The sequence below is a fragment of the Equus caballus genome, chromosome 2 (assembly GCF_041296265.1).
Source record: "Equus caballus isolate H_3958 breed thoroughbred chromosome 2, TB-T2T, whole genome shotgun sequence".
Taxonomy (NCBI): Eukaryota; Metazoa; Chordata; class Mammalia; order Perissodactyla; family Equidae; genus Equus; species Equus caballus.
In genome coordinates, this window is record NC_091685.1 from 37060213 (window position 1) to 37085559 (window position 25347).

General features: G+C 47.6%; 2 protein-coding genes across 10 annotated transcripts in view; one reads left to right on the forward strand and one right to left on the reverse strand.

Moving 5' to 3' along the window:
- Positions 1 to 2062: 2062 nt before the first annotated feature.
- Positions 2063 to 5174, reverse strand: SRARP (steroid receptor associated and regulated protein). Its single transcript, XM_001489098.5, has 2 exons — positions 5017 to 5174; positions 2063 to 3576 (listed from the first exon to the last, which is right to left on the reverse strand). The coding sequence occupies exons 1-2, from the start codon at positions 5096 to 5098 to the stop codon at positions 3149 to 3151; spliced, it is 510 nt and encodes a 169-aa protein (XP_001489148.1). The 5' UTR covers positions 5099 to 5174; the 3' UTR covers positions 2063 to 3148.
- Positions 5175 to 11530: 6356 nt separating this feature from the next.
- Positions 11531 to 25347, forward strand: part of ZBTB17 (zinc finger and BTB domain containing 17) — a 33045-nt gene continuing 19228 nt past the window's right edge. For 7 of the 9 annotated variants that reach the window (XM_070260919.1, XM_070260921.1, XM_014737619.3 and 4 more), the window contains exons 1-2: positions 11557 to 11699; positions 13739 to 13825. The gene's annotated coding sequence lies outside the window, so the exon portion shown is untranslated. Of the gene's footprint in view, positions 11700 to 13738; positions 13826 to 25347 lie in introns of all 9 variants that reach the window. The other 2 variants (XM_001489121.6, XM_023635708.2) reach the window with 2 other exon arrangements.

Below are 25347 nucleotides of genomic sequence, written 5' to 3' on the forward strand. Positions count from 1 at the left end.
TCAAAAAAAAAAAAAAAAGGAAACAAAGAAAAAAAGCAAGTTTGGTTTCTGAAAACACGGCCCTGGCTGGGTCACTGGCCGGCTGGCTCTGGCGTTCCCGCTCTGGCCACAACAGGTGCCTCCAGTCTGGTGGTAGGGCGACACCTGCTGGTGCAAAGCTAGATGTGCAGCCACAGGCCTCACCCTTTTCCCTGAGGGTCTCAGACTCCCTTTGCGGGATGATGTCCTTGGGCTCTTCCAGTCCAGTGACTCTCCACCTGGGAGGAAAGTGGAGGGGGCACACGTGGTCTGGATTATGCTGTCACCGTCCCTCTAGTCCAAACCATAACCCCCTCACCTGGCTTCAGGTGTGGCCTCCTGAGCTTCCTCTCTGCCTTCTGATTCCAGCAAGGGCTCCAGGCATTTTTTTTTAAGGCAGGTCTGGTCTTGTCACTCTCTGCTTACAAGTCCCAACAGTCCCCAGCCTAGAATAAGATCTAAAGACCTCCGCGTGGCCTGCAAGGCCGCACGAGATGTGGTCCCTGCCACTTCTCTGGCCTCTCTGTTTTGTGTGTGTGCACACGGGAAGGTGAGCTCCTTTGTGGTGGGGCCTCGTCTGTCTTACCACTGCTCCATCCCAGGGTCTAGCCAAGAACCCAGCACACAGTAGGTGCCAATAAATAATTGTTAAATGAATGAATGACTATTGCAGTCAGACTGAACGACTCTGGTCCTTCTTCCTGGAACCCTCGCCATCCCTGCCCCCTTGCCTTTGTATGGCTCACACACTGGTCAGATCTTAGTTTAGACGTCACTTCCTGCAGGAAGCCCTCCCTGATCTCCTCTCCCCAGAGCGGGCTGGGCCCTCTCCTCCAGCCCCAGCATCATTCTGTGTGCTTTTACTGTTGCACTTATCAGATGCTCTGGCAGTAAGCACCTCCTTTCTTGCCTCCCCCACCAGGTTGTGAGCTCCTTGAGGACAGGATTATATCTGTTCTCTCTGGATCTGATACCAAACCTCTTAATTTCAAATTCGTGTGCCCAAGTCACAATAAGCCAGTCACTGAGACGTCAGTGCCTGGAGATGGTGACAGGTTTATTCATTCGAATTGTCCAAAACGAGAAGGGAGGATGGGTTCTCTCAAATCCACCTTAACAGGAGAAGAAAGCAGGGGGTCTTTATAGAGCCAAGGGGCTTGGGGGGAGGGGTTTCAGAGAAACAAAGGGGAATTCCTGCTCCTTTCACTCCAGATACGCCCTTGGGCAACCAGACTTCTGGGCTCAGGCAGCTGGGGGCTGCTTATCTGGTGGTCCTAACTTCCTTAAAGGCATTCTTTTTCTTCCCCAAGACCAGCTCATAAACCCTGTGACCCTTGAGTCACCCATCAGGTTAAACAAGAAAACAGCAAATTAAACAAGATCAACTTCTTTTCATCTGTGTCTTTGTTGGGAACAAGGTCGAAGGGTAATCATTTTTTTTTTTTTTTGAGGAAGATTATCCCTGAGCTAACATCTGCCACCAAGCCTCCTCTTTTTTTTTTTTTGCTGAGGAAGACTGGCCCTGAGCTAACATCTGTACCCATCTTCCTCTACTTTATATGTGGGATGCCTACCACAGCATGGCTTGCCAAGTGGTGCCATGTCCACACCCGAGATCCGAACCGGTGAACCCCAGGCCACCGAAGTGGAACGTGTGCACTTAACCGCTGCGCCACCAGGCCGGCCCCTAATCATATTCTTATTGAATATTTACAGTAACCCTCAGGTACCTGGCTTCCAATCCCCTCTGCCTAGAAGAGACCTTGCCAAGATGAGAGGCCATCTGCCCCATGGTTAGGAGCAAGAACTGGAGCACCAGCCTTGGCTGGGTTCTAATCCCAACTGTTCCAGTCTGTCAGAACTCGAGTGCGTTCCTCAACCTCTCTGTGCCTCAGTTCCCTAATCTGTGAAATGCGTACAAAAATAGTGCTTCCTCGTACTGTCACTGTGAGGATGTCTTTTCCCTGGCACAGGGCAAATGGCCAATACGTGTTAGCCACCAATGTTTGTAGGAAACTAGGAAAATAGTCATTGAATAAATAAATGAATATTCAGCAATTTTAATCCAAGAGCCTTGAGACACACTTCCTCAGGTGTGTTGATTTAGGATTTCACAGAGTGCTGTGCATCTCTTAGACTTACATACACACCAGTGACCCCAGCTCCTGCAGGGGAACATGACTGCCCTGTGGGGTAGAGACCAGGCCCCCTCTTTTGTCTATATCCCTAGGGGCAGCATGAGCCTGGTATACAGTAGATGCTCAATAAATAATATCTCTATTTCCACTTGTTCAAATGTGATATTCCCTCCCTCCCTGAGCACTCCCACCCCCTCTTGAGAAGCCAGTTCCCTTCTTTCTCTTCTCAGATTGTCAGGTACCACCCGGGCCCTTTAATTCCCCATCTGGTGTCCACACCCTCCCAGTGACCTACACACTTGCATTTGAGCCAAGACAACAGCAGCCAACGTACTGCCCCTGCCTGTCCTGCTGGGGCGTCCTGCCCCTGCTCTGGTCTGCACCGGGACAAGATGCCAGCCAGGTGGCCCTGGGAAGGTGGATCTTCAGTGCTGGCTTTCTCCTCTTTTAGATCACACTTTGTTACCCAAGCAGAGAGGCCTTTCCCACCCATCATATCAGAGAAGCTCTTTGCTCCCATCACTGGCCATCACAGCACACTGTTCCAGTTCCTACACAGCACTTGTTTCCCTGCTCAAAATTATCTTTATTAGGTTAACCTTTCTCCTCGCCCCGCCCCCGCCCCAAGAATATAAGCACCAAGCAAGCTGTGGTATCTTCCTTAGCACTTTGCAGGGCCTGGTATGTAGAAGATGCTCCGTTAGGATTTGCTGTATGAATGCATTAGTCTCTTTCCATGTGGAGGCGGCTTATCTTGCTTCTGCTGAAAGGCTGACAAAGATAGGGAGGAAGGAGGAAGGAGGAAGGATACCCTTGAGTGTGTACTTGGTGGCTGTTTCAGATGTCCTTTAGTTGATCTACTGCTCTTTCTTTGGCTCAGGCACAAAAGGCTTCTGCTTGGCTGGGAAAAGGGAGTGGGCTCTGGGAATTGCAGCCCCTGGGCACCGAGCCTGGCTTGCCAGCCCCTTCCTCCCGTGGCCAGGCCTTTCCAGTTAATCCGCCTGTCCACAGACGCAGGAGGAGAGGGCTTTGAGCGAGCCTATGACTGTTCCCCAAGCTGAAGACCTCGAGGGCACAGTCTTCAAGGGGCTCCCCTTGGCTTCAGGAGCCTCCTGGCACCCGAGTGGGCTGCCCGGGGAGGAAGCTGGGGCCACAGTCCCTCCAGAGGGTGGCAAGGTACCCTCGGCCTGGGCAAGGCACCCCCCACCCAGGGGGACCTCATGAGTTTGCTGGGGCTGGTTTCCCCCGCAGAACAAGATGTAGGTCTTCATTGGAGGGGTGACAGGTCCTGGGTTGGGCCTAGGGGCTCGGGGTGGTGCTGAGGGTGCAGCCAGGCAGAGCTGTTTCCCACGTGCACAATCAAAGACGAAAGTTAGGTGAGCAGTGGGGATGGCCTTCTGATGGCGGGCTGGCTTCCCCCCTAGAGAGAAGGAAAAGACCAAAGGTGTGCGTTAGCACAGCGAGCGGTATGGTCTCTTTAATTCATTTGTTCATTCGCTCAACGAGGCTTTAACTGTGGCTTGGTTGACACACAAAGATGGGAAGACAGTGGGGTCTAAGAGCATGGATTTCAGCATCAGGGTCTTCCGATGTGTGTTTTTTCCCCACACCACCAAGCAATTAACTCAGTTCTACCTGGAGTCAGCATCACATCCCACAGGTTCATTAAGGGCTCGGTCCTACAAGACTGCCCCCCCCCCCCCCGCCATGCCAATCACCAATCGCAAGTCCAGGTTGTCACCTGTGATTCTCACACTTAGATCAGAGGTTCCCACCACCCCCTCCTTGCTAGAGAGGCTCTCAGGACTCAGAGAAACACTTGACTTACTGGATTACCAGTTGATTATAAGAGGATACAACTTAGGAACAGCCAGAGGCACAGGGCAAGGTCCGTGGGCAGGGGAGTAGAGCTTCCAGGCTCTCTGAGCACACCAGTCTCCCCAAATCTCCACATGGTCGCCAGCCCCGAAGCTCTCTAAACCCTGTTCTTTTGGGGGTTTATGGAGGCTTCATCACCTAGGCGTGATTGATTAAATTACTGGCTGCTGGTGATCGATCTCCAGCTCCAGCCTCTTTCCCCCTTGTGTCAGCCGTCTGCCTTCCAGGAGCACAGAGCCCACTGCCTCAGAGCTTCTCGACTTCGCTGTTTGCATGGACCTCCTGGGCATCTGGAGAACATGCAGATTCTGGTCCAGCGGGTCTGGAGGGGGGCCTGAGGTTCTGCATTTCTAATAAGCTCCCTGGGGATGCCGGTGCTGCTGGTCCATGGGCCACCCTGTGAGTAGTGAGGTCTTTGAACCAAGGAAACCCTGGCCACCTTTTGCAGGTGAGGAAACTGAGGCCCAGCTTGGACAGATGGAGGGTGGTCCTCACGGAGCACCATGAGGCGCTCTTCCTCCCCAGAGTCTTGTCCACAGCTTCAGAGAACGCCATCAGTGCCTGGTCCCATCTGCCTTGGGGATCCCTGTTCTGTCCTCCCAACCCAGCTGAAGGCCCCGCAACAGGGAGACGTCATGAACCTATCAATTGACTTCTCAATGAAGTACCTGCCAGAGCAGGTCGCTCTGAACCCAAAGCCTGTGCTCTTAAAAAAGTAACTTTTCCAGTTACCCAAGTAATCAACAATCCACTCTCTTAACTACATGCTCTTCACCACAACACAGGCTCAGAAGGAAGCCTATGTTCTGGTAGGTTCGTTAACACAGGAAATAAATGAAGCCCATCTACGACTTGAGAATCCTGGCATCCCTAAGGGAGGGTGTCTGCCTTCTGACCCTTGCCTCCCCAGCACCCCGTCCCCCACCCCTCCTGGCCCCAACTGGTCTTTCTCAGGGCTGAGGCACCCTCCACCTGCTCTTACCTGAGCTGGTCTCCAGGTCTGTCTCAAGGCCCATGACGTTAGGGCTGGCTCTCTGGTCCTTGGGTTCTTCTGAGGCGGCCATTGCTGCAGCCAGGGCGCCTGTCCCAGCTCTGGCAAGAACAGTTCCCAGCAGGCTCTTCCAGGATGTAGCTCCCCATCCAAAGACAGACCTTTTATATTTACCGGATCCGGATTAGGGTGGGATCCGCCGAGTGAATTCCACTGGGAGCTGGGGGACTGGCTTGGGGCGGTTAGGGGATTGCTTTGATCAACAGGGTTATGTCAACAAGATTGTTGTCGGGTAGCTGGGAGGCAAGCCTTCTAACAAACAGACACTATTTCTTCTTTCTTCCAACTCCAGCTGCTTCCTGACTTGGGACAGGCCTTGGAAACCTCTCCCCCGGGCCTCAGTGTCCCTAACCGCAGTCATTATCTGGCTATGTCACCTGTGGGGGAAGGGGCGAGGGAGCTCGGTGGGGTGTCTTGTTTAAGGGCATTAGTCCCATCATGAGGCCTCCACCCTCAGGACCTAATCACTTCCCACGGGCCCCACCTCCTCAGACCACCACAATGGGGATTAGGTTTCAAAATACGAATTCTGGGGGGACACATCCAGTCTAGAGCATCCTTGAACTCAACCAACTGTTTTTACTGAAAAGGAAATATGCTTAAAAAGGAAAATTGATAATGCTACATTAAATGGAAACAGTGTCACTTCTATAACTAAGAAGTAACTCTGTGTGGTTGCAGAATAATGGTCCTCCAAAGACGTCCATGCCCTGATCCCCAGCCTGTGAGTGTTACCTACACAGCAAGAGAGATTTTATGGTGTGATTAAGGGTATTCCGATGAGCATTTTTTTCCCCACACCACCAAGCAATTAACTCAATTCTGACGCTATCTACCTGGAGGCAGCATCAGGTCCCACAGGTTCATTAAGGGCTGGGTCCTACAAGACTGCCCTGCCCCCCTCCCCTCAGATGCCAATCACCAATCACAAGTCCAGGTTGTCACCTGTGACTGTCACATATAGATCAGATGTTCCCACCACTCCCTCCTTGCTAGAGAGGCTCACAGGACTCAGAGAAACCTTTGATTTACTGGATTATCAGTTGATTATAAGAGGATACAATTTAGGAATAGCCAGAGGCACGGGGCAAGGTCCGTGGGCAGGGAAGCAGAGCTTCCGGGCTCTCCGAGCACACCGGTCTCTCCGAATCTCCACATGGTCACCAGCCCCGAAGCTCTCTAAACCCTGTTCTTTTGGGGGTTTATGGAGGCTTCATCACCTAGGCATGATTGATTAAATTACTGGCTGCTGGTGATTGATCTCCAGCTGCAGCCTCTTTCCTCTCCGCAGAGGTTGGTGGGTGGGAGATTGAAGGTTCCAACTCTCTAATCTCTCAGTTGGTTCCCCTGGCAACCAGCCCCCATCCCTAGGTGATGGAGGGGCATTTCTCAAATCCCTTTATTAACATAACACAAGAAGTCTTTATCTCTCTCATCACTTGGGAAATTCCAAGGGTGTTAGGAGCTCTGTGCCAGGACCCAGAACGAAGACCAAATATATATTTATTATAAATCACAATATCACAGGTATGGACTTTGAGATGGGGAGATTATCCTGGATTATCTGAAGAAACACAATTTAATCACACTAGTCCTTAAAATTGGAGAACATTTCCTGGCTGAGTTAGAAGAGATGTGACAATGGAAAAAGGCCAGAGACGCATGAAGTGAGAAGGCCTCAACCTGCCATTGCTGGCTTTGAAGATGGTGGAAGGGGGCCGACAGCCAAGAAATTCAGAAGGCCTCTATAAATTGGAAAAGGCAAGGAAAGGATTTTTCCCTAGAAGCTCCAGAAAGGAACCTTCCTGCCAACATCTTGATTTTAGCCCAATAAGACCCATGTTGCATTTCTGACCGACTAACAATAAATTTGTGTTTCTTTAAGCCACTAGATTGTGGTAATTTGTTCCAGCAACAACAGAAAACTGATATGCTATGCAAATATCAAAGAAAATAAAACAAAATTAAATTCTAGCTGGATACTGTGGCTTGTGTTAGATGACTTAAGAAGTGACTGGGGACGTATGTTTTACCACAATTTTTTTTAAATGATGGGGCACGTGTAGAGAACATGTGCTCCTGATGTCATGTGACGTGAAGGGGACTTCCCATCTGTGGTGTCCTTCCCCAAACCCATAATCCTGATCTAATCACGAGAAAAACACTGGAAAAATCCAAACTGAGAAACATTCTGCAACATATTTGTCCAGTGCTCCTCAAACTGTCAAGATCATGAAAAACAAGGGAAGTCTGAGAAACTGTCACAGAGCAGAGGAGCCTAAGGAGATGTGACAACTACATGCAATGTGGGATCCTGGATTTGATCCGGGAATAGAAAAAGGACATTAGGGGCGGCCTGGTGGCGGATCGTTAAGTTTGCACATTCCACTTCGGTGGCCGGGGGTTCGCCGGTTCGGATCCCGGGTGCAGACATGGCACCACTTGTCAGGCCATGCTGTGGTAGGCGTCCCACATATAAAGTAAAGGAAGATGAGCATGGATGTTAGCTCAGGGCCAGTCTTCCTCAGCAAAAAGGGGAGGATTGGCAGCAGATGTTAGCTCAAGGCTAATCTTCCACAAAAAAAAAGAAAAGAAAAGAGACATAAACGGAAAAACTGGTGAAATCCAAATAAAGTCTGGAGTTTAGTGAACAGTCACGTAGCGAAGTTGCTTTCTTATTTTGACAAATGTTCTACACTTATGTAAGATGTTCACAAAATGGGAAACTGGGTGTGGAGGGTACAGGAACTCTCTGTGCTATCTTTGCAACTTTCTAACAAATCTAAAATTATTCTGAAATAAAAAAAAATGTACTTTAAAAAAATGAGTGGGGAGGACTCTCATTGGACACCAAAGGAAGTAACCAGGACGCCTTCTCCTTACTCTGAAAATTGAAAAGGAAAAGGAAATAAACATCCAAAAGACAGATAATAACAAGTGTTAGTGAGGATGTGGAGAAATTGGAACCCTCCCAGATTGCTGGTAGGATTGTTAAATGGTGCAGTTGCTTTGGAAAACAGTGTGGCAGGTCCTCCAAATGTTAAAGATAGGGTTACCCTAAGACCCAGCAATTTCAGGCTTATACCCAAGCATGAAAACATGCGTCCGCACAAAAACTTGTACACAAATGTTCATAGCAGTGTTATTCATAATAGCAAAAGTGAAAACAACTCCAATGTCCATTAACTGATGAATGGATAAACCAGCTGTGGAAATCCGTACAAGGGAATATTATTTGACTATAAAAAAGAGTCAAGTACTGACGTGCTATGGCATGGATGAAACTTGAACGCTAAGTGGAAGAAGCCAGTCGTCAGATGCCGTATGATTCCATTTATATAAAACGTCCAGGACAGGCAAAGCCATAAAGACCGAAAGTAGATTAGTGCTTGTCAGGGGCTGGGAGGAGGGAAGAATGGGGAGTGACTCTGAATGAGGATGAAGTTTCTTTTTGGGGTGATGAAAATGTTCTGAAATTAGGTAGCAGCGATGGTTGCACAACTCTGTGAATATACTAAAAACCACTGAAGTGTACCCTTTAAAAAGGTGAATTGTATGGTATGTGAATTATATCTCATCAAGCTGTTATTTTTCAAAAAGGAAACGAGGAGCCGGCCCTGTGGCCAAGTGGTTAAGTTCACGTGCTCTGCTTCAGAGGCCCAGGGTTTCGCTGGTTTGGATCCTGGGCGTGGACACGGCACGGCTTGTCAAGCCATGCTAAGGCGGTGTCCCACATGCCACAACTAGAAAGACCCACACCTAAAAATACACAACTATGTACCGCGGGACTTTGGGAGAAAAAGGAAAAATGAAATCTTTAAAAAAATAATTTAAAAAAAATTTTAAAAATAAAAAAATAAAAACAATCTAAAAAAGGAAATGAGCTCTATCCTGTTTTTCCTGAATGCTGTTTCCAGGTAACCATATGGCCCTAGTTGATGAGGAAAAGTTCTTATTTACAGAAGAATTCCAGCTAATAAATGTGGAAAGAATGATAGAATCAGAAATGCATCATTTTCTAATCTCTAATTAAATCATTGACTCAAGGCTCTTCAAAGGAAGAAACGATGACATGGAAGGTTGATGGGGATCTTTCTACAGAAGGAATCAGGCTGCTGCCACCCAAACCCACCATGAGCTTAGCATCACTAAAGGGGTCCCTGACGTGACTCAGCAGAAGTGCTCAGCAGCACCTATGACATGTTCTTAGGAAAAAACATTGAATCTGAACCTGCTCAGACCTCTACAGCTAATTTACAGGAAATAAGAGGACAGAGGAGCTGGGCAAAGGCAGCACAAAGAAATCCAGAATGTGGGACGTTCCACAGGATGACTGACCCACTGCCGCAGTAAGGCAACGAAGCGGAACAAACAACAAAACAAGGAGAAAGGATTGCTTTAGAATAAAAGGGACTCAAAGGCAAACCAAATAAACAACAAACAAAAAACCTACCCTTTGTGACTGAGAGGACCTTGCATGAATCCTGATTTGAACAAAGCAATCATAAAAAGACATTTTGAGACAATTAGAGAAATTCGATTGTGGTTAGATAATAAATGATTCCAAAGAATATTCGTAATTTTGTTAGCCATGACCAGGGCACTGTGGAAATGTAAGATCATTTTTTAAGAGTTGCACACACATATGTAAAGATGGAATGACACGATATCTGGGATTTGCTTTAAAATACTTCAGCAGTTAGGGGTCGGCCCCGTGGCCGAGTGGTTAAGTTCGCGCACTCCGCTGCAGACGCCCCAGTGTTTCGTCGGTTCGAATCCTGGGCGCAGACATGGCACTGCTCATTGAGCCACGCTGAGGCAGCGTCCCACATGCCACAACTAGAAGGACCCACAACTAAGAATATGCAACTATGTCCTGGGGGGCTTAGGGGAGAAAAAGGAAAAAAATAAAATCTTTAAAATAAATAAATAAATAAATAAATAAAATACTTCAGCAATTAAAAAAGGAAGAAAGAAAGAAAAAAGAAAGGAAGGATATATTGAGTATGTGTAGCAAAACAATTATCGAATCTGGATGATGGACATACAGAAAATATTTTATTATTTTATCTGACTTTCCTGTACTTTACAATATTTTAAAAATGGAGAGGAATTAAAAAGTGCATGTCAAAGGTCCCCATGAAGAATTAAGAAAATCATTTCATGACACGTGAGCAGAGAAAAAAGGGCAGCGTTTATAAATTAATATACTATATTAAATAATTCATGACTTTCAAGATGTGTGTAATCAAAATGATAAGCTAAATTGTATAAAGACATTTGTCTGTTTATCTGCTGCTCTTTAAGCTTATGTCTACAAGTTGGCCAACCACTTAAAAAATTCTCCTTATTGGGAAAATGCGGGTAACTCACGCATGAATAATAACTGAGCTTGCGAGGACATTGGGGTAGGAGGTGGAGGAGGTTCAGGCTGGAGACTCCAGAGATGGTGAGGGGCCCTGTGCGTCACTGACAATGAAGAGGAAGGGGACACCGGAGCGAGAAGGTGGGGGCTGAGGGAGCTGGTTGGTAATATACTGGAGCAATAGCCCCATTGAGAAACCAGGCAAGTCATAATCCTTCACTCATTCAGTCCACACATGTATCCCTGGCTCCTGCCCGTCCCAGGCACCGAGCCCAAATGTCTGGGTTCCTTCCTACATATTATTCTAAGTGGTTTCTGGCATCTCAGCTTCATTTAATGAAGACCACTGTTGGGTCCAGGTTTCAATCAACCAACTGTGCTGTTAGAACCATTCTCCATTGTTTGAGCTAGAACATTAAAACCCCAAAATCTCTGTAAAGTGCACTTATAAGGATAAATTCAGCCAAATCTAATCTTATCTTCCTTCCTCCCTGACTTAGCACCATCAGAATCCAGTTACACCTATATTTCCTAGATTTCAGTTAATCTATTAGGTAAGGCTTACTTTCTTCCCTCCCTCCCTCCTTTTCTTTTTTCCTCTCTTTTGTGTATAAGTCACATCTATGGTCAGAATATGTGCTCGTTTCCTGGGGCATTTTGGAATCGGACTCTCCTCATGGATCTGGAGACAAATGAAAGGTGGCAGAGTGGTCTCTCAGAGGAATCAGCATCTCCTTGCAATGTAACTTCTTAAGACGAGGTCATTTCACGCTCTCCAGGGAAAGCAGGATCAGCCTCATTCGAGGGGGAGGAGGGCTTTGGGGAGAAAAAAAAAAGGAAAACAATAAAAGCAAAAAGTTAAAAAAAAAAATACAACTATGTACTTGGGGGATTTGGGGAGAAAAAGCAGGAAAAAAAATAGAAGATTGGCAACAGTTGTTAGCTCAGGTGCTAATCTTTAAAAAAAAAAAAAAGAAAGAAGGCCAAGGAAGGGTTACAACGAGGACAATTCTCAGCGCCCAACTCCTGTAATACAGAACTTCTGGATAGGTAGGCGCATGCGCCTGTCCGCGATCCTCTGCAAGCCCCGGCGCTGCGCATGCGCCGGAAGTTGCAGCCGGGAAGCCAGCGAGGTCGGTTCCGCCCGACTCTAACATGGCGGCGCCCTTTGTCTGCTCTGAAGTGCCGTCCCCGGCCTGCTCGCGGCCGTGATGTACCTGCCTCGGCGGTGTGGTCCGGGACATGGCAGGTGAGGGTCAGCAAGCGCCCGGGGCCGGGGGAGTCCCGGGAGCCGGGCGGACGCGGCAGAGGATGGGGCGCGGCGGGACGCCGGGGACGGTTGTGTGGGGGAGGGGAGGGAAGTGAACTGGGAAGGGAACCTGGACCGAGGGAACCCCGCGGGGCAGGAGGGTGCGGGGCAGCTGGGCGGGGGGCGCCTCCGGGCCAGCAGGCGGGAGGGGGCGGGCCGACTGCCGTCCTGGCTAGGGAGCACGAGTCGCCTCCCGGGCTGGGTGACACCCTAGCTGGTAGCATCTCCGCCCCCGCCGCCCGGCTGTCACCGCCCCCTGACCCCGCGCACCGCAGCGAGTGGGCGTTCTGCAGCCGCGAGGTGGAGGGGTGCCGGGGCAGCGCCCAGCGGCCGGCCGGGCACAGGCCTGCAGGGCCTAGGAGGTGCCGGCAGAGTAGGAGGCCGACGCTGCCCTGCCAAGATTATTTCATTCATTCATTCATTCCTTCCTTCCTTCCTTCCACAGACGGTGCTTCAGCACCTGATAGGTTCTGAGGATAGAGCAAGTGATCCAGGCAGACTTGATCCTGGCGGTGTGACTAAAAGTGTTAATTGTGGAGTCGGGTGGCCCGAATTTGAATCCCAACTCTTTGCTTGCCAAGTGTGTCCTTGGCAGGTTAAGTCCTCGCTCTGTGCCTCGGTTTCCTCATCCTTAAAGCAGAGAGGATAATAAAATCTCCCTCCTAAGATTGTTATAAAGACTAAGTGAGTAATAGGTGGACAGTGTTGAGAACACTTCCTGACCAAAGTAAATGGTCTATATGTTTGTTGTGCCTATTATGTATTCATATCATCATCACCCAGAACTCAGAGACTCACGTGGGAGACGAATAGGCAATTCTGACACTGCTGTGATGGAAGAAAAACCCTCCTTGCTCTGGAAACGCAGAGTAGAGGCACCTCACTCTTCTAGGCGAACCCAAGGAGGCTCCTGCCTCCCAGGAAGCTGAGGCCTAAAGGATGCTTAGGGAAGGGGAGGTGGGGAGAAGGGGAGAGTATTCTCCGTCAAAGATGGAGTTTGTGAGAAAGCTCGGGGGCCTGTGTAATGACTGAATTAAGTTCTCTGTCTGGAGATAGAGATGACAGGTAAGACTGAAGAAGCAGGCTGTGGTCTGGTCCTAGGGGGCCTTGTAAACCTAGTTAAGGACTTTCAATTTTAGGTTAATGGGAAGCCATTCACATATCAGATATGTGGATTAGAATGATCACCCTGGCCAGGTGAAGAATGCATTAAAGAGTGTGGGCCTGGAGGCCAATTAAGAGGCTCCTAGAATAATCCAGGTGAGAAATGAGGATGGCATTGAGGTAGGTTAGAGGCAGAGGGTGGGGAGAGATGTTCTGGAGGTAGAATTGACCAAAGCTGGTAATTACTTAGATGAGGGAGTCAGGGGCAGGGAGGAGTCAAGATTGACCCCAAGTTTGTGACTGATGAGTAGTGATGCTGCTCAGTGTGATAGGGAACAGGATGGGGAGCAGGTTTGAGGAGGGAAGAGAAATTTAGTTTTGAACATGTTGACAGTAGGTGCCTGTAAAGCATTCAAGTGGAGCTGTCCAGTGGTGATCTAGCAGTTGTCATATATCAAAAGTCCCTAAAGTTATGGGAGGGGATGTGCTCACCTAGAGTGAGAGTATGAAACGAGAAGCAGAGTGTCTGGGACATGCCCGAGGGATGCTAATGCTGCAGTAATACGTGGGCACAGCCTCGTTGTTTCTGCTTATCAACACTGTATAAAGTCTTTGAGTAAATACGAGTTCCTGAGTGTAGAGACGGGGACTGGATTTATTCATCTTTGTGCCCCGAGTGTCCAGCAGAGCGTCTGGCATGCAGCAGGCCAGTAATGAGCCAATTTAACATTTGTTGAGCACTTACTCTGTGCTAGGCTCTGTGCTCAGTGCTCTGCATCTGCCTGTGTTTGATGGATGAATGAAAGGCCAGCTCTTAGGGAGCAGGGACCCTTCGAGTTCTCATCACGTTTTTCACTTGGGTGTCCTTGGTGCAGGTCATGAGCTGGAGGAGGAGAGCCAAGCTGGAGTATCCACAGACAAAGGGCCAGAAAAGAGTAGCCTGCGCTTCTTGGAAATCTGAGGTATGTCTTTAATACTCAAGGATGAAACAAACCAGGAGGTCAGTTTGGCCTTCTTCTTTAGGCTCAACGTGATTCAAATCACCCTTTCAAGGTAGCTTTTTCTTTAAAATTATATAGTGGTGACAAAACCCTAGCTAGTTCGGTTGGGAAATTGTTGATATCATTATTGTTGTTTTACCAACAAAGACCAGACTAGCTTAGTCACTGGGCAGTGCCTACACCTTGTTTTAATTAAGTACAATCTAAAATGTTCCAATAAAGCAATCTCAAAATACAGTGGCCAAAACAAAATAGGAGTTTATCTCTTGCCCCTTAGCAGTCTGGAAGTGGGCAGTGCAGAGCTGGCCGGGCAGCTCACTGTTCCGTGAAGCCATCCAGGAGGAGGATTCCACTGATAATGTGGCTCATCGTGCTCAAACCCAGGCTTCCATCTCATGGTCTGAGGTGGCTGCTCCAGCTCCTGCCATCGTGTATGCATTCCATCTGGCAGAAAGGGAAAGATAGAGCGGGGAGCACACGCTCATTCCTTTTAGGTTTCTGATGTTTAAAGATAGACGTTTTTGTACGTGTCCCCAAACATAAGCATCTGGTGAACAACCAAAGAACAAATCATGACTGTTCCAATGCTGGAGGGAAAGCTGGCTGAGAGAACCTGTCCTGTCTCCAGTGTGACTGGATTGCTGACTTTGGGGCGTGGGCCCAGCCTGAGGGGAGGTCACTGTGATGAAAGAAGCTGGGTGTGCTGCTCTGGCTTTGGGGAGGTTTGTGTTGCTTGGGCCCATGGAGTCCAGGCTTGTTGATGCATTCAGCGTTTTCTGCGCCCAGCGTGTCAGACACTGACTGGGCTAGGTGCTAGGGACGTGGAGATGCGTAGGACTGGACTCGGGAGCGAGGAGCTCTTAGCTGTATGGATAATCACAATGCAACGCAAAGAACACCGCGGAGGTCTCTTCACAAGTGTGTAGCACACAGGAGGGTGGTGGGCGGTGGCCGGCCCTCCCGAGCTGGGGAGTGGTGGAGCGAACGCTGTGTTTTGGATTGCTGGCTGGGAGGGTCCCCTCAGAAGGAGGCAGCGAGGACCCTCGAGTTGTGCGTGAATCCCCGCTTCCCTGCTGAGTGGCTCTGTGTCCTGAGGGCTGGTTACTGAATTGCTGTGCCTCAGTTTCCTCGTCTGTAAAACAGGGATAACAGTGTCCACCTCACAGGATTGTTCTGAGAACACACGCGATCAAGCCTGTAATCCACAGGGCCTGCTGTGCGAGTGGTGCAGCATGGCTGGAAGCCAGAGAGGCTGGTTAGGATTGCGGTGGAAAAACACCTGAACCCACGGGGAAGCCAGGCTGCCACCCTCCCTTGAGGCGGGGATTATCCGTGTTGTACACCGAGCGTCAAGGAGGGCTCTGTGCCCTCCCTGTTTTTCTCAGGAGTTCCACCATGCTTTCTAATTAAAGTTGTCGGTCTGTGGCTTCTCAGAGACCGTACTCTGAAAGGTCCGGTGAGGGGTCCTTTGGGAAGGGAAGGATTCCCTCTGCTTGTTTAATTCCCTTAAGCTAAATGCTTCTGGAAAGCCTTCTCTGAGCCCTGCCCAGCGCCCAGCCCCAGTTGGAGCCGCTCCTCCCTGATTCCTGGCTGTCCACACTGATCTCTGAATGCCTTCTCACCTCCTGTTGCAGTCGTAGGTGTTCTTGTCTGTCTCCCCGGTAGACCACAGCATTTTGCATGCAGGGACAGGGTCTCGTTTCTCCAGGTCTTCCCCCGTGTGTGCTCGTATCCTGGCACATAGCTGTGCTCAGTAAATGTTGTTGGATGGACGGGTGATCTGCCTTGATTGGCTGAAGAGGAACTGGCAGTTGGGGCCGGAGAGAACTCCAGGGTGATGTGGGGTGGGTATGCTTTTGGTTGAAGAGAGAGGAGAACCTGATGGTTTATTTGGTATCTGGCTGTCATATGGGCTGGAGACATGGTGAACTATGACCTAAACTATGAGAAGATAGTTTCTTTGTCTTTCTGTCTTTTTCCAGTAGAGCAGGGTTTCTCAACCTTGACATTATTGACATTTGGGACTGGGTAAGTCTTTGTTGTGGGGCACTGTCCTGTGTCCTTTGGGATGTTTAGCTGCATTCCTGGCCTCTACCTATAGATGCCAGTAGTACCCACTTCCCTCCAGCTGTGACATCAGAAAATGTCCCCAGACGTTGTCAACTGATTTTGAGGCAAAATCGCCCCCACCTAAGAAGTCCTGCGGTGTAGGGTGCTGGCTAGAAGGAGGAGCTTCTACGTCAGACCTACCTGGACTCACGCTAGTTCTTAGACTTATTGGCTGTGTGGCTTTGGGCAAAGTACTTGACCTCTCTAAGCCTCAGTTTCCTCAGGTGTAAAATGGGGATGGTGATGCCCTCACATGTCACTTTACTGGGTGGAATTATTAATGAAGTAATGCGTGTAAAATGCTTAGTCGAGTCCCTGACTCCATAATTGGTAACTAGCATTGTTAGGTGTTGGTTAGGAGAGGATGACCCTTGAGAGGGATGAGAAAGAAAGTGTGCAGAGTTAAGGGAGAAAAATATGTTTGCTATGGGAATACATACACGAGGTGCAAAAATCAGAAGGTTCTAAAGAAGGTACTGTGGGAAGTAAGTCATCCCCCACGCCTGACCTGGTTCCCCTCCCAGATTACTGTGAATAGTGCCTGCGTGACCTTCCAGAGCTGTTCTGTGCATACATATGTCTGTAGGTATATATAGGAGGAGCGTTTTTTAAGAGTCAATCGGCTTGATTTGCAGCTCATAACTGAACCCTGCCAGTTCGAATGCTGAGAGGGCGGCCTCTGTGGGCCTTCAGAGTGTTAACAGTTTGCCGTGAGAAAGACCGGGTGGCCCACTCTCCTGGCCTGGAATTTCCCCGAGGATGGTGCCTGTGTGGGTGGCAGGGAGGTGCTCAGAGGTGGTGTCTGGCAGGGTGGTGGACACCGCATAAGGGAAGTGTCCTTAGAGAAAACGAAAGACTCCAAATACGCTTTGTGCATAAAGCATATTGTCCTGGAGACCATAACCTCCTTCTTTTCCTGGCCACAATTTTTAAATGATTGAAGTAATAGTGGTCATAGAGTAAGCATTTTAGCACTGAGTGATTTCAGCATTTGCTCCAGATGTGTGTGTTGAGTGTCAGCATAGGTGCCTGGCACTCTCTGAGGTCCCCGCGGGTATCAATAACTTAACAGTCCGAGGGCCAGTTAACGCTGACCTCAGTAGTGTAATCACAGATGCATGGAGAAGACCAGGGCCTGGGCTCTTAGTTGAAACCTGCTGGTTAGGAATTGGCGGAGATAAGCCTCGAGCCTCAAAGGAAGGAAGCAAAGGGCATGGTTAGAATTGACGGTTGTTCACTCACGTCTACGCAGCAGCAGAGGCTCAGAGGTGGCATTTCCAGCTGAGAATAGGGACCGGGCCAGAAAGCAGGCTTGGGGGGTTCATTGTATGCTTGGGGGTTTCATTGAATATGAAAAACATATTCAGCTTCTGGTCTTAAAAGGTCTGGCAGTAGAACCTCTGCCCTGCCCGCACCACTTCCTCCATGGGAACTGTGATCTGAGCCGTCACTGTCCCGTCCTGAATGGAAGGCTCCTGTGCCCAGTGGGGAGCTGGACTCCCGGGCTCAGAAGCCAGCTTGGTGAAGTGCTGCTCATTTCAGGAGTCTTGGGGCTGTTCGGGCCTGTCAGGGACTTTCCTGGTTTACTGTAACTCAAGTCAGCTGCCCAAGTTAATTCTTCAAAACATTGTTTAAAATCAGAAAGAACATTGTTTAATTTTGTAAATTGTTTTTGTTAGATATTGAGTAGATACAAAAAAATATGTACCGTATAAAGAATAAGGATACAAGGAACACCCATGTACCCATCACTCAGAGTGCCTCTCCCTGTCCCATCCCCACCCCACATAGTCACTGAGTTTTGCTTTCATCATTCTCTTGCCTTTCTTTATAGTTTTGCCACGTGTTTGTCCTGCTAAACAATGTCTTGTTTAATTTTGCATGTTTTTGAACTTAATATAATCCTGTCATTTTTTTAATGACTTAAATTTTTGCTTTACATATGTTCTTGAGATTAAAACATGTTGCTTATAGTTGTATTTCATTTTCGCTGATGCATAATGTTCCATTGTATGAGAATTTCTCTCTCGTTTCTCTTGCTGACGGACATTTGGGTCATTTCCATTGTTTTGCTGAGACAGACAGTGCTGCTGTGAGCGTTCCTGGGCCACACGTGTGCAGCCTGTCCAGAGTACCTCCCGGGACTGGCACTCACGCAGGGTGTGTGCGTCTTCGGTGTGACCGAGTAATACCAGATTGTTTCTAGAGTCGCTTCCCCAGTGTACTCTTCAACTGACAGTGTTGTTTGCTCCACATCCTCCCAACAACGGTGTTAACAGACTTGAAAATTTTTACGAATCTGATGGGAGTTCAGTGATGTCTCGTGGTTTTGATTTGCATTGTCCTGATTATCAGTGGGTTGAGCGTCTTTTCCTGTACTTACTGATCATTCAGGTTTCAGCTTCTCTGAAACAGCCACTTGAATCTTTTGCTCATTTTCCTATTGGATTGTTTGCCTTTTTATTATATATAGACTTCTTGTTTGTTTTTTTGGTTGCTAATCCTTTGTCAGTTATGTGTTGTAACTACCCACTTCCAGTTTGTGGCTTGTCTTTTCACTGTAGGTTTTTTTTTTAATGAACAGACATTCTTAATTTTAATGTCATTTATCAATTTTTTTCTTTTATGGTCAGCACTTTTTGTTCCTTTTTAAGAACTTCCTCCTGGGGCCGGCCCCATGGCTGAGTGGTTACGTTCCCGCGCTCTGCTTCGGTGGCCCAGGGTTTCACTGGTTCGGATCCTGGGTGTGGATCACTTGTCAGGCCACATTGAGGTGGCGTCCCACATGCTACTACTAGAAGGACCCACAACTAAAATATACAACTATGTACTGGGGGATTTGGGGAGAAAAAGCAGAAAAAAAGAAGACTGGCAAGTTGTTAGCTCAGGTGCCAATCTTTAAAAAAAAACAAAGAATTTCCTCCTTACTTCAAGTTTATGATATACTTCCCTATATATTGTCTTCCAAATATTTTATGATTTTGCCTATTTTTATTTATTTATTTATTTTTTTGAGGAAGATCAGCCCTTAGCTAACTGCTGCCAATCCTCCTCTTTTTTGCTGTGAAAGACTGGCCCTGAGCTAACATCCGTGCCTATCTTCCTCTGTTTTATATGTGGGACGCCTGCCACAGCATGGCTTGCCAAGCGGTGCCATGTCCACACCCGGGATCTGAACCAGTGAACCCTGGGCCACTGAAGCAGAACGTGCACACACAACTGCTGCGCCACCAGGCCCCTGATTTTGACTTTTACATTAAGGTCTTTAGTCCACTTAAAATTATTTTTATGTATGGTGTGAGATAAAGAGCTGATTTCTTTTTTTCTTTTGTAAGTGTACCAAATTGTCCCAGCACTATTTATTGAAAAAAATGCATTCCTTTCATGTGGATCTGTAAGTGTCACCAGTAACCATTATCATATAGCAAGTGTCCACAAATGTGTGGGTCTGTTTCTGGGCTCTTTACTGTTTGTTCTCTCTCTGTGCCAATACCACAGTGACTTAATGGCTAAATTTTTATATAACAATTCTTGGTATCTAAGGCCTTGACTCTTTGCTCTTCCATCTTCATTTTAAATATTTTATTTTTCCTTTTTCTTCCAAAGCCCCTGGTACATAGTTGTGCATTTTTAGTTGTGGGTCCTTCTAGTTGTGGCATGTGGGATGCCGCCTCACATGGCTTGATGAGTGGTGCCATGTCCGCACCCAGGATTCGAACTGGCAAAACCCTGGGCCACTGCAGTGGAGCGTGGAACTTAACCACTTGGCCACGGGGCCAGCCCCTCCATCTTCATTTTAAATTGTGCTTGTCAAATTCCATAAAAATTGTTGGGATCTTTTATTAGAATTGCTTTGAATTTATTACATATCAGTTTGATTAAAGTTGACATTTTTATGATAGTCTTCCAATCCATGAACATAGTATATCTCTCAATTTGCATAACTTACCAAAGTCTAACTTTAGTCAGTGGCTTTACACCCTATTTTCAAACAGTTAAGGACATTAGTACACTTTCATTCCTTTCACTCCCTCTTCGACTTTTATTCTATGGCTGTATATTTTAGGGGTTTTTTTTTTTTAAAGATTTTATTTTTCTTTTTTCTCCCCAAAGTCCCCTGGTACATAGTTGTGTATTTTTCGTTGTGGGTCCTTCTAGTTGTGACATGTGGGACGCTGCCACAGCATGGCTTGATGAGCGGTGCCATGTCTGCGCCAAGGATCCAAACTGGCAAAACCCTGGGCTGCCAAAGCAGGGAGCATGAACTTAACCACTCTCAAGGGAGATTTGACCTCCTCCATTTGGCACCAAGATTTGTTACAGGCAGTTTTCTGTGCAGTCTTCTTTCCGCTGAGGTGTAACCCTTTGGGGCCCCGGCTGTATTCTGGAAGTCCCTCTTTGAGACCTCCATCCCTGGGGGGAGGGGAGCTCAGGCTTGCTCAGTTCTGCAAATGCCCTGAATACCCACCCTCCAAACTCCGCTTGCTCTCTGGATTCCGGCCTTTGCTGAACTTTTTTTGACCTCTCAGTATTCCTTACTGACTTGCCAGTTCTTTGGTGAGTTTTAAAAGATGTCTTACAGTTTTTCTTCGGCATTTGTAGCTGTTTGCAGTGAGAGTCGGCTAGGGTACCTGGTGTGCCATGCTTCCAGAGATTAAAATGTTTCCGAGTTTTAATTTTGTGTTTCATCTGGCAGCAGCAAACGATGAAGATGAGAACTAAGACTTACTAATGTTCACTTGTGGCTTTTATAAGATGTTTTGTAGCACTCCTTAGTATAAGGAAAGGGAGTTAGTGCCAATTAATGACAGAGAATTTGCCCTTTGGGGACAGACTAAGGATCTCTTGAGCCTAGTATTCCGAGTCTGTCCCTGGAAGTTTAGTCCTTGTCTAAATGGAAAGGGCACACCTTTTCGAGTATGATGGACTTGGCCTTGAATCTGGCATGTGAGTGAGACCTAGGGCAGGGGACAACCTCTCTCAGCCTCGATTTGCTCATCTGCACAGTGGGGTGATCATTTGAATATCCTCCTCCCAGGATTATTGTGGGTATTGATGAGGTAGCGTTTATATGTGAAACACAGGGCGTAGGTTGCCATAGCAGCTACTCTGCTTATTCCCTTCGGGGCCTCTATTGCTGGGGTTCTCTCCGCATGCTGCTGCCCTTGGAAACGACGGGCCTGTGATTTCTCTGTCAGGACCCTCCCCTTGAGTGCACAGCATGGTGGACCTTACTGTTAGCAAGGCTGTGATTTCTCTGTCAGGACCCTCCCCTTGAGTGCACAGCGTGGTGGGCCTTACTGTTAGCAAGGCCGTGTTCTCTGGGCACAGTCCCACCGTCCTTTACCAAGACCCACAATTTCCTTAGAACCGGGTGAAATACTCCATCACGTTGGGAAATGTAGCCTTTGCACCGAGGACTCTCTCATCAGTCACTCACATCCAGTCACTAATTTTTACCCAACCAATGAATGCATTAAAAATTTGCACCAAGGGACCGGCCCAGTGGCGCAGCGGTTAAGTGCACACGTTCCGCTTCGGTGGCCCGGGGTTCGCTGGTTGGGATGCTGGGTGCAGACAAGTCACCGCTTGGCACGCCATGCTGTGGCAGGCATCCCACATATAAAGTAGAGGAAGATGGGCACGGATGTTAGCTCAGGGCCAGTCTTCCTCAGCAAAAAGAGGAGGATTAGCAGCAGGTAGCTCAGGGCTAATCTTCCTTAAAAAAAAAAAATTTTGCACCAATATTGGCAGGCTGCCATCCAGACACAGTGTACCATTTTATGCCCCCGGTTGCTGGGAACATGTCCTGGCCCACAGTGGAAACTGTCAGTCTTGTAAATCTTTGCCAGTCTGAGACTAGAAGTGGTATCTTGTGCTTATTTATATTTCTTTGATTATTAGTAAGGTCAAACATCTTTTGTCTTTTCTTTTTTTTTTGAGGAAGATTAGCCCTGAGCCGACATCTGCTGCCAATCCTCCTCTTTTTGCTGAGGAAGACTGGCCCTGAGCTAAGATCCATGCCCATCTTCCTCTACTTTATATGTGGGACGCCTGCCACAGCATGGCTTGCCGAGAGGTGCCATGTCCGCACCGGGAATCCGAACTGGCAAACCCTGGGCCGCCGAAACGGAATGTGCGCACTGAACTGCTGCACCACCGGGCCGGCCTGAACATCTTTTTTCTGTATGGAGTATATTGACCACTTGTATTTCTTCTTTTATGAATTTCCTGTTCATTTCTTTGACTCGTTCTTCTGTTGGGAGATTTTTTTCTTGTTGATTAATTTTTTATAACAGCTTTATTGAGATGTTCACATACCATACAATTCACCCATTTAAAGTGTACAATTTGAAATGTGGATGTAAATGGAATCAGGCAACTTACGGCCTTTTATGACTGGCTTCTTTCAGTTAGCATAATATTTTCAAGGTTTGTTCATGCTGTAGCATGTATCAGTACTTTTTTAATGTCAAATAGGATTCCATTGTATGGACATACTGCGTTTTATTTCCCATTCGTCACTCGATGGCCATCTGTAGTAGTTTCCACCTTTCAACTGTTATGCACAATGCTGCTGTGAACATTTGTGTTGACGCAGTTGTGTGGAGCTTTTGTGTGGACATATGCTTTCATAGTTGATTAGTTTTAAGAGCCTTTTGTATATCAGGACTATTAACCCTTGTTTACCATATAGGCTGTAAATATTTTCCCTTAGTTTATATTTGCGTTTGGGAAGTTGGGAAGATAAGGGTAATGTGAATGAAACAGAACATTTATATTTCTGAGTGGTCTTTCATACCCTCGGAATTAAGTTTGTGTACCCCCACTTCCCCACCGCCACCCCACTAAGCAGCCCCTTGGGGCTGGCCTGCACACCTTACAGTGTGTCCGGGTGTCGCACATGCTCCGTCTGTGTCTCTGTCTGTTTCTGTCTGTCTTTCTCTCTCTTTCTTTGTCTCTGTCTCTCTCAGGCTGCCTGCCTTAGGACCAGGAACCAGGGAGCACTTGCGCGTGGTTTCCAAGTTTTTCTCAGAAGCTTGCACTTCAGAGTGGCTGGCTGAGAACCCGCCAGGGTTGCAAGTCATCATTAAAAGGCTTCCAGCAGCTTTGCTGGGTCACGCTGCTGCCGCAGGTGGAGGGGATTTGCCGGGGCCGAGGCGGCAGCACTCTGACAAGGGCGAGCGCTGGGGCCCTGGGCTGCCCGGAAACGCTGTTCTAGAACAGCACCTGGGCATCTGGGTTTGAGGGGCCCCGCAGTCTTAGAAAGGTGGAAATTGAGACATTGAGTTCTTGCCCACTTTTTATCCAGGCCTAATGTAAATTTTTGAGATCCCCCAAAATATTCCTCTAAAATATCCTTGTAGTCATTTAGTTTTTCTCAGTCAAGTTTTACAGAATATTAACTTGAGTTTAATCCTGTTTGGAGCAGTCCCTGTACGATCCGATGCTGGCTTTTGCTACGTGTAGTTCACAGTTGATGTTCGTGTCCTATCCAGTTCACGTTCATAGTTGGAAATCTGGAGATTTCCAGAGTAGGGACAGTTTTAAATGAAAAATATCTGCTAAATGGTAGGTAAATATCTCATTTTTTTTTTTTGTGACGAAGATTCACCCCGAGCTAACATCCGTTGCCTATCCTCCTTTTTTGCTTGAGGAAGATTAGCCCTGAGCTAATGTCTATGCCAGTCTTCCTCTACTTTGTGTGTGGGATGCCTCCGCAGCATGGCTGATGAGCGGAGTAGGTCCGCACCTGGGATCCGAACCTGCGCCACCCAGGCCACCGAAGCAGAGTGGTGGAACTTAACCACTTGGCCGTGGGGCCAGCCCTGGGAAATACCTCATTTTGATTGTCACTCACATGCTATCTGTTATACTTCTGATGCATCCATTTGTAATCTAGCAATCTTATTAATGAAATCATTTACTCAACATTTATTAAATCTTAACACTAGAAGTGTCCTTAGCAGTCCTCATTCCTAATGAGGAAGCAAATCCAGAAAAAAAATCTGTCACGTGAAAAGCACATGCTACATTAAATCCAAATACATCCACTTCCAAACAATTGGTATTCAACCTACTGTTTTCTTTCGGCATGGATTCTTTTTTTTTTTTAAGATTTTATTTTTTTCCTTTTTCTCCCCAAAGCCCCCCGGTACATAGTTGTATATTTTTACTTGTGGGTCCTTCTAGTTGTGCTATGTGGGATGCTGCCTCAGCATGGCTGGATGAGTGCTACCATGTCTGTGCCCAGGATCCAAACCAGTGAAACCCTGGGCTGCCAAAGTGGAGTGTGTGAACGTAACCACTTGGCCATGGGGCCAACACAACCCCTTGTGTTGGATTTTTTTTTTTTTTTTTTTAGGAAGATTAGCCCTGAGCTCACTACTGCCAATCCTCCTCTTTTTTGCTCAGGAAGACTGGCCCTGAGCTAACATCTGTGCCCATCTTCCTCTACTTTGTATATGGAACCCCTATCACAGCATGGTTTTTGCCAAGCAGTGCCATGTCCACACCCAGGATCCGAACTGGCAGACCCCACGCTGCCGAGAAGCGGAACGTGCACACTTAACCACTGTGCCACCAGGCCGGCCCTGGCTTGTATTCTTGATCTTCACTAGTATCATGGGACAACTAATCCTTCCTTTGGAAGTGTCATGTTCTGTGTTGTTTCTCAATGAAAGCCTCGTTGCTCTCCCAAAATCATGGTGTTTTTTGTGGAAAGGAAGCGGCTTTCTCCGGCCGGCCCGGTGGCGTAGTGGTTAAGTTTGCATGCTCCACTTCGGAGGCCTGAGGTTCGCCGGTTTGCATCCTGGGTGCGGACCTACACACCGCTCATCAAGCCATGCTGGGGCAGCATCCCACATACAAGCAGCAGAAGGACTTACAACTAGGATGTACAACTATGTGCTGGGGCTTTGGGGAGAAAACAAAAAAAAAGAGGAAGATTCACAACAGATGTTCCTCACCAAAAAAGAAGGAAAAAAGAAAGTGGCTTTCTTTTTCAAAAGTATCAAGTCTGAAGCCCCTCTGCCTCGTGTTGCCATTGCTGTTGGTGGAGTGAGCAGTGCGGTGTGCAGGAGCTCTTCCTGGTCTGTTTTCAGGCTGAAACTTGGTCTGTGCTGCGTGCCTGGATTACTGATGAGATTTTACGTCCATTTTTCGAAGATAGGGTTAGAGCATTAGGTTCCCCTTTTTTTTTTAATTTAGCAATATTGCTGGCATGGGTTTATATGTAATAATAGGAATGATGATGGCGAACAGTAACTTTTTGAAGTGGAAGCTTTGATTATCATCCTATTTTACAGAAAGGAAATTGAGGCGCAGAGATGAAGTACTCTTGCTCAAGGTACTTAACTAGCCTTGGGTCAGTT

Excerpts from the sequence above, each read along its gene's own strand:
- SRARP (XM_001489098.5), bottom strand. The coding sequence starts at position 5,098 with ATGGCCGCCTCAGAAGAACCCAAGGACCAGAGAGCCAGCCCTAACGTC. Across the intron at positions 3,577-5,016 it reads AGACCTGGAGACCAGCTCAG|GGGGGAAGCCAGCCCGCCAT; the intron begins GTAAGAGCAGGT and ends CCTTCTCTCTAG.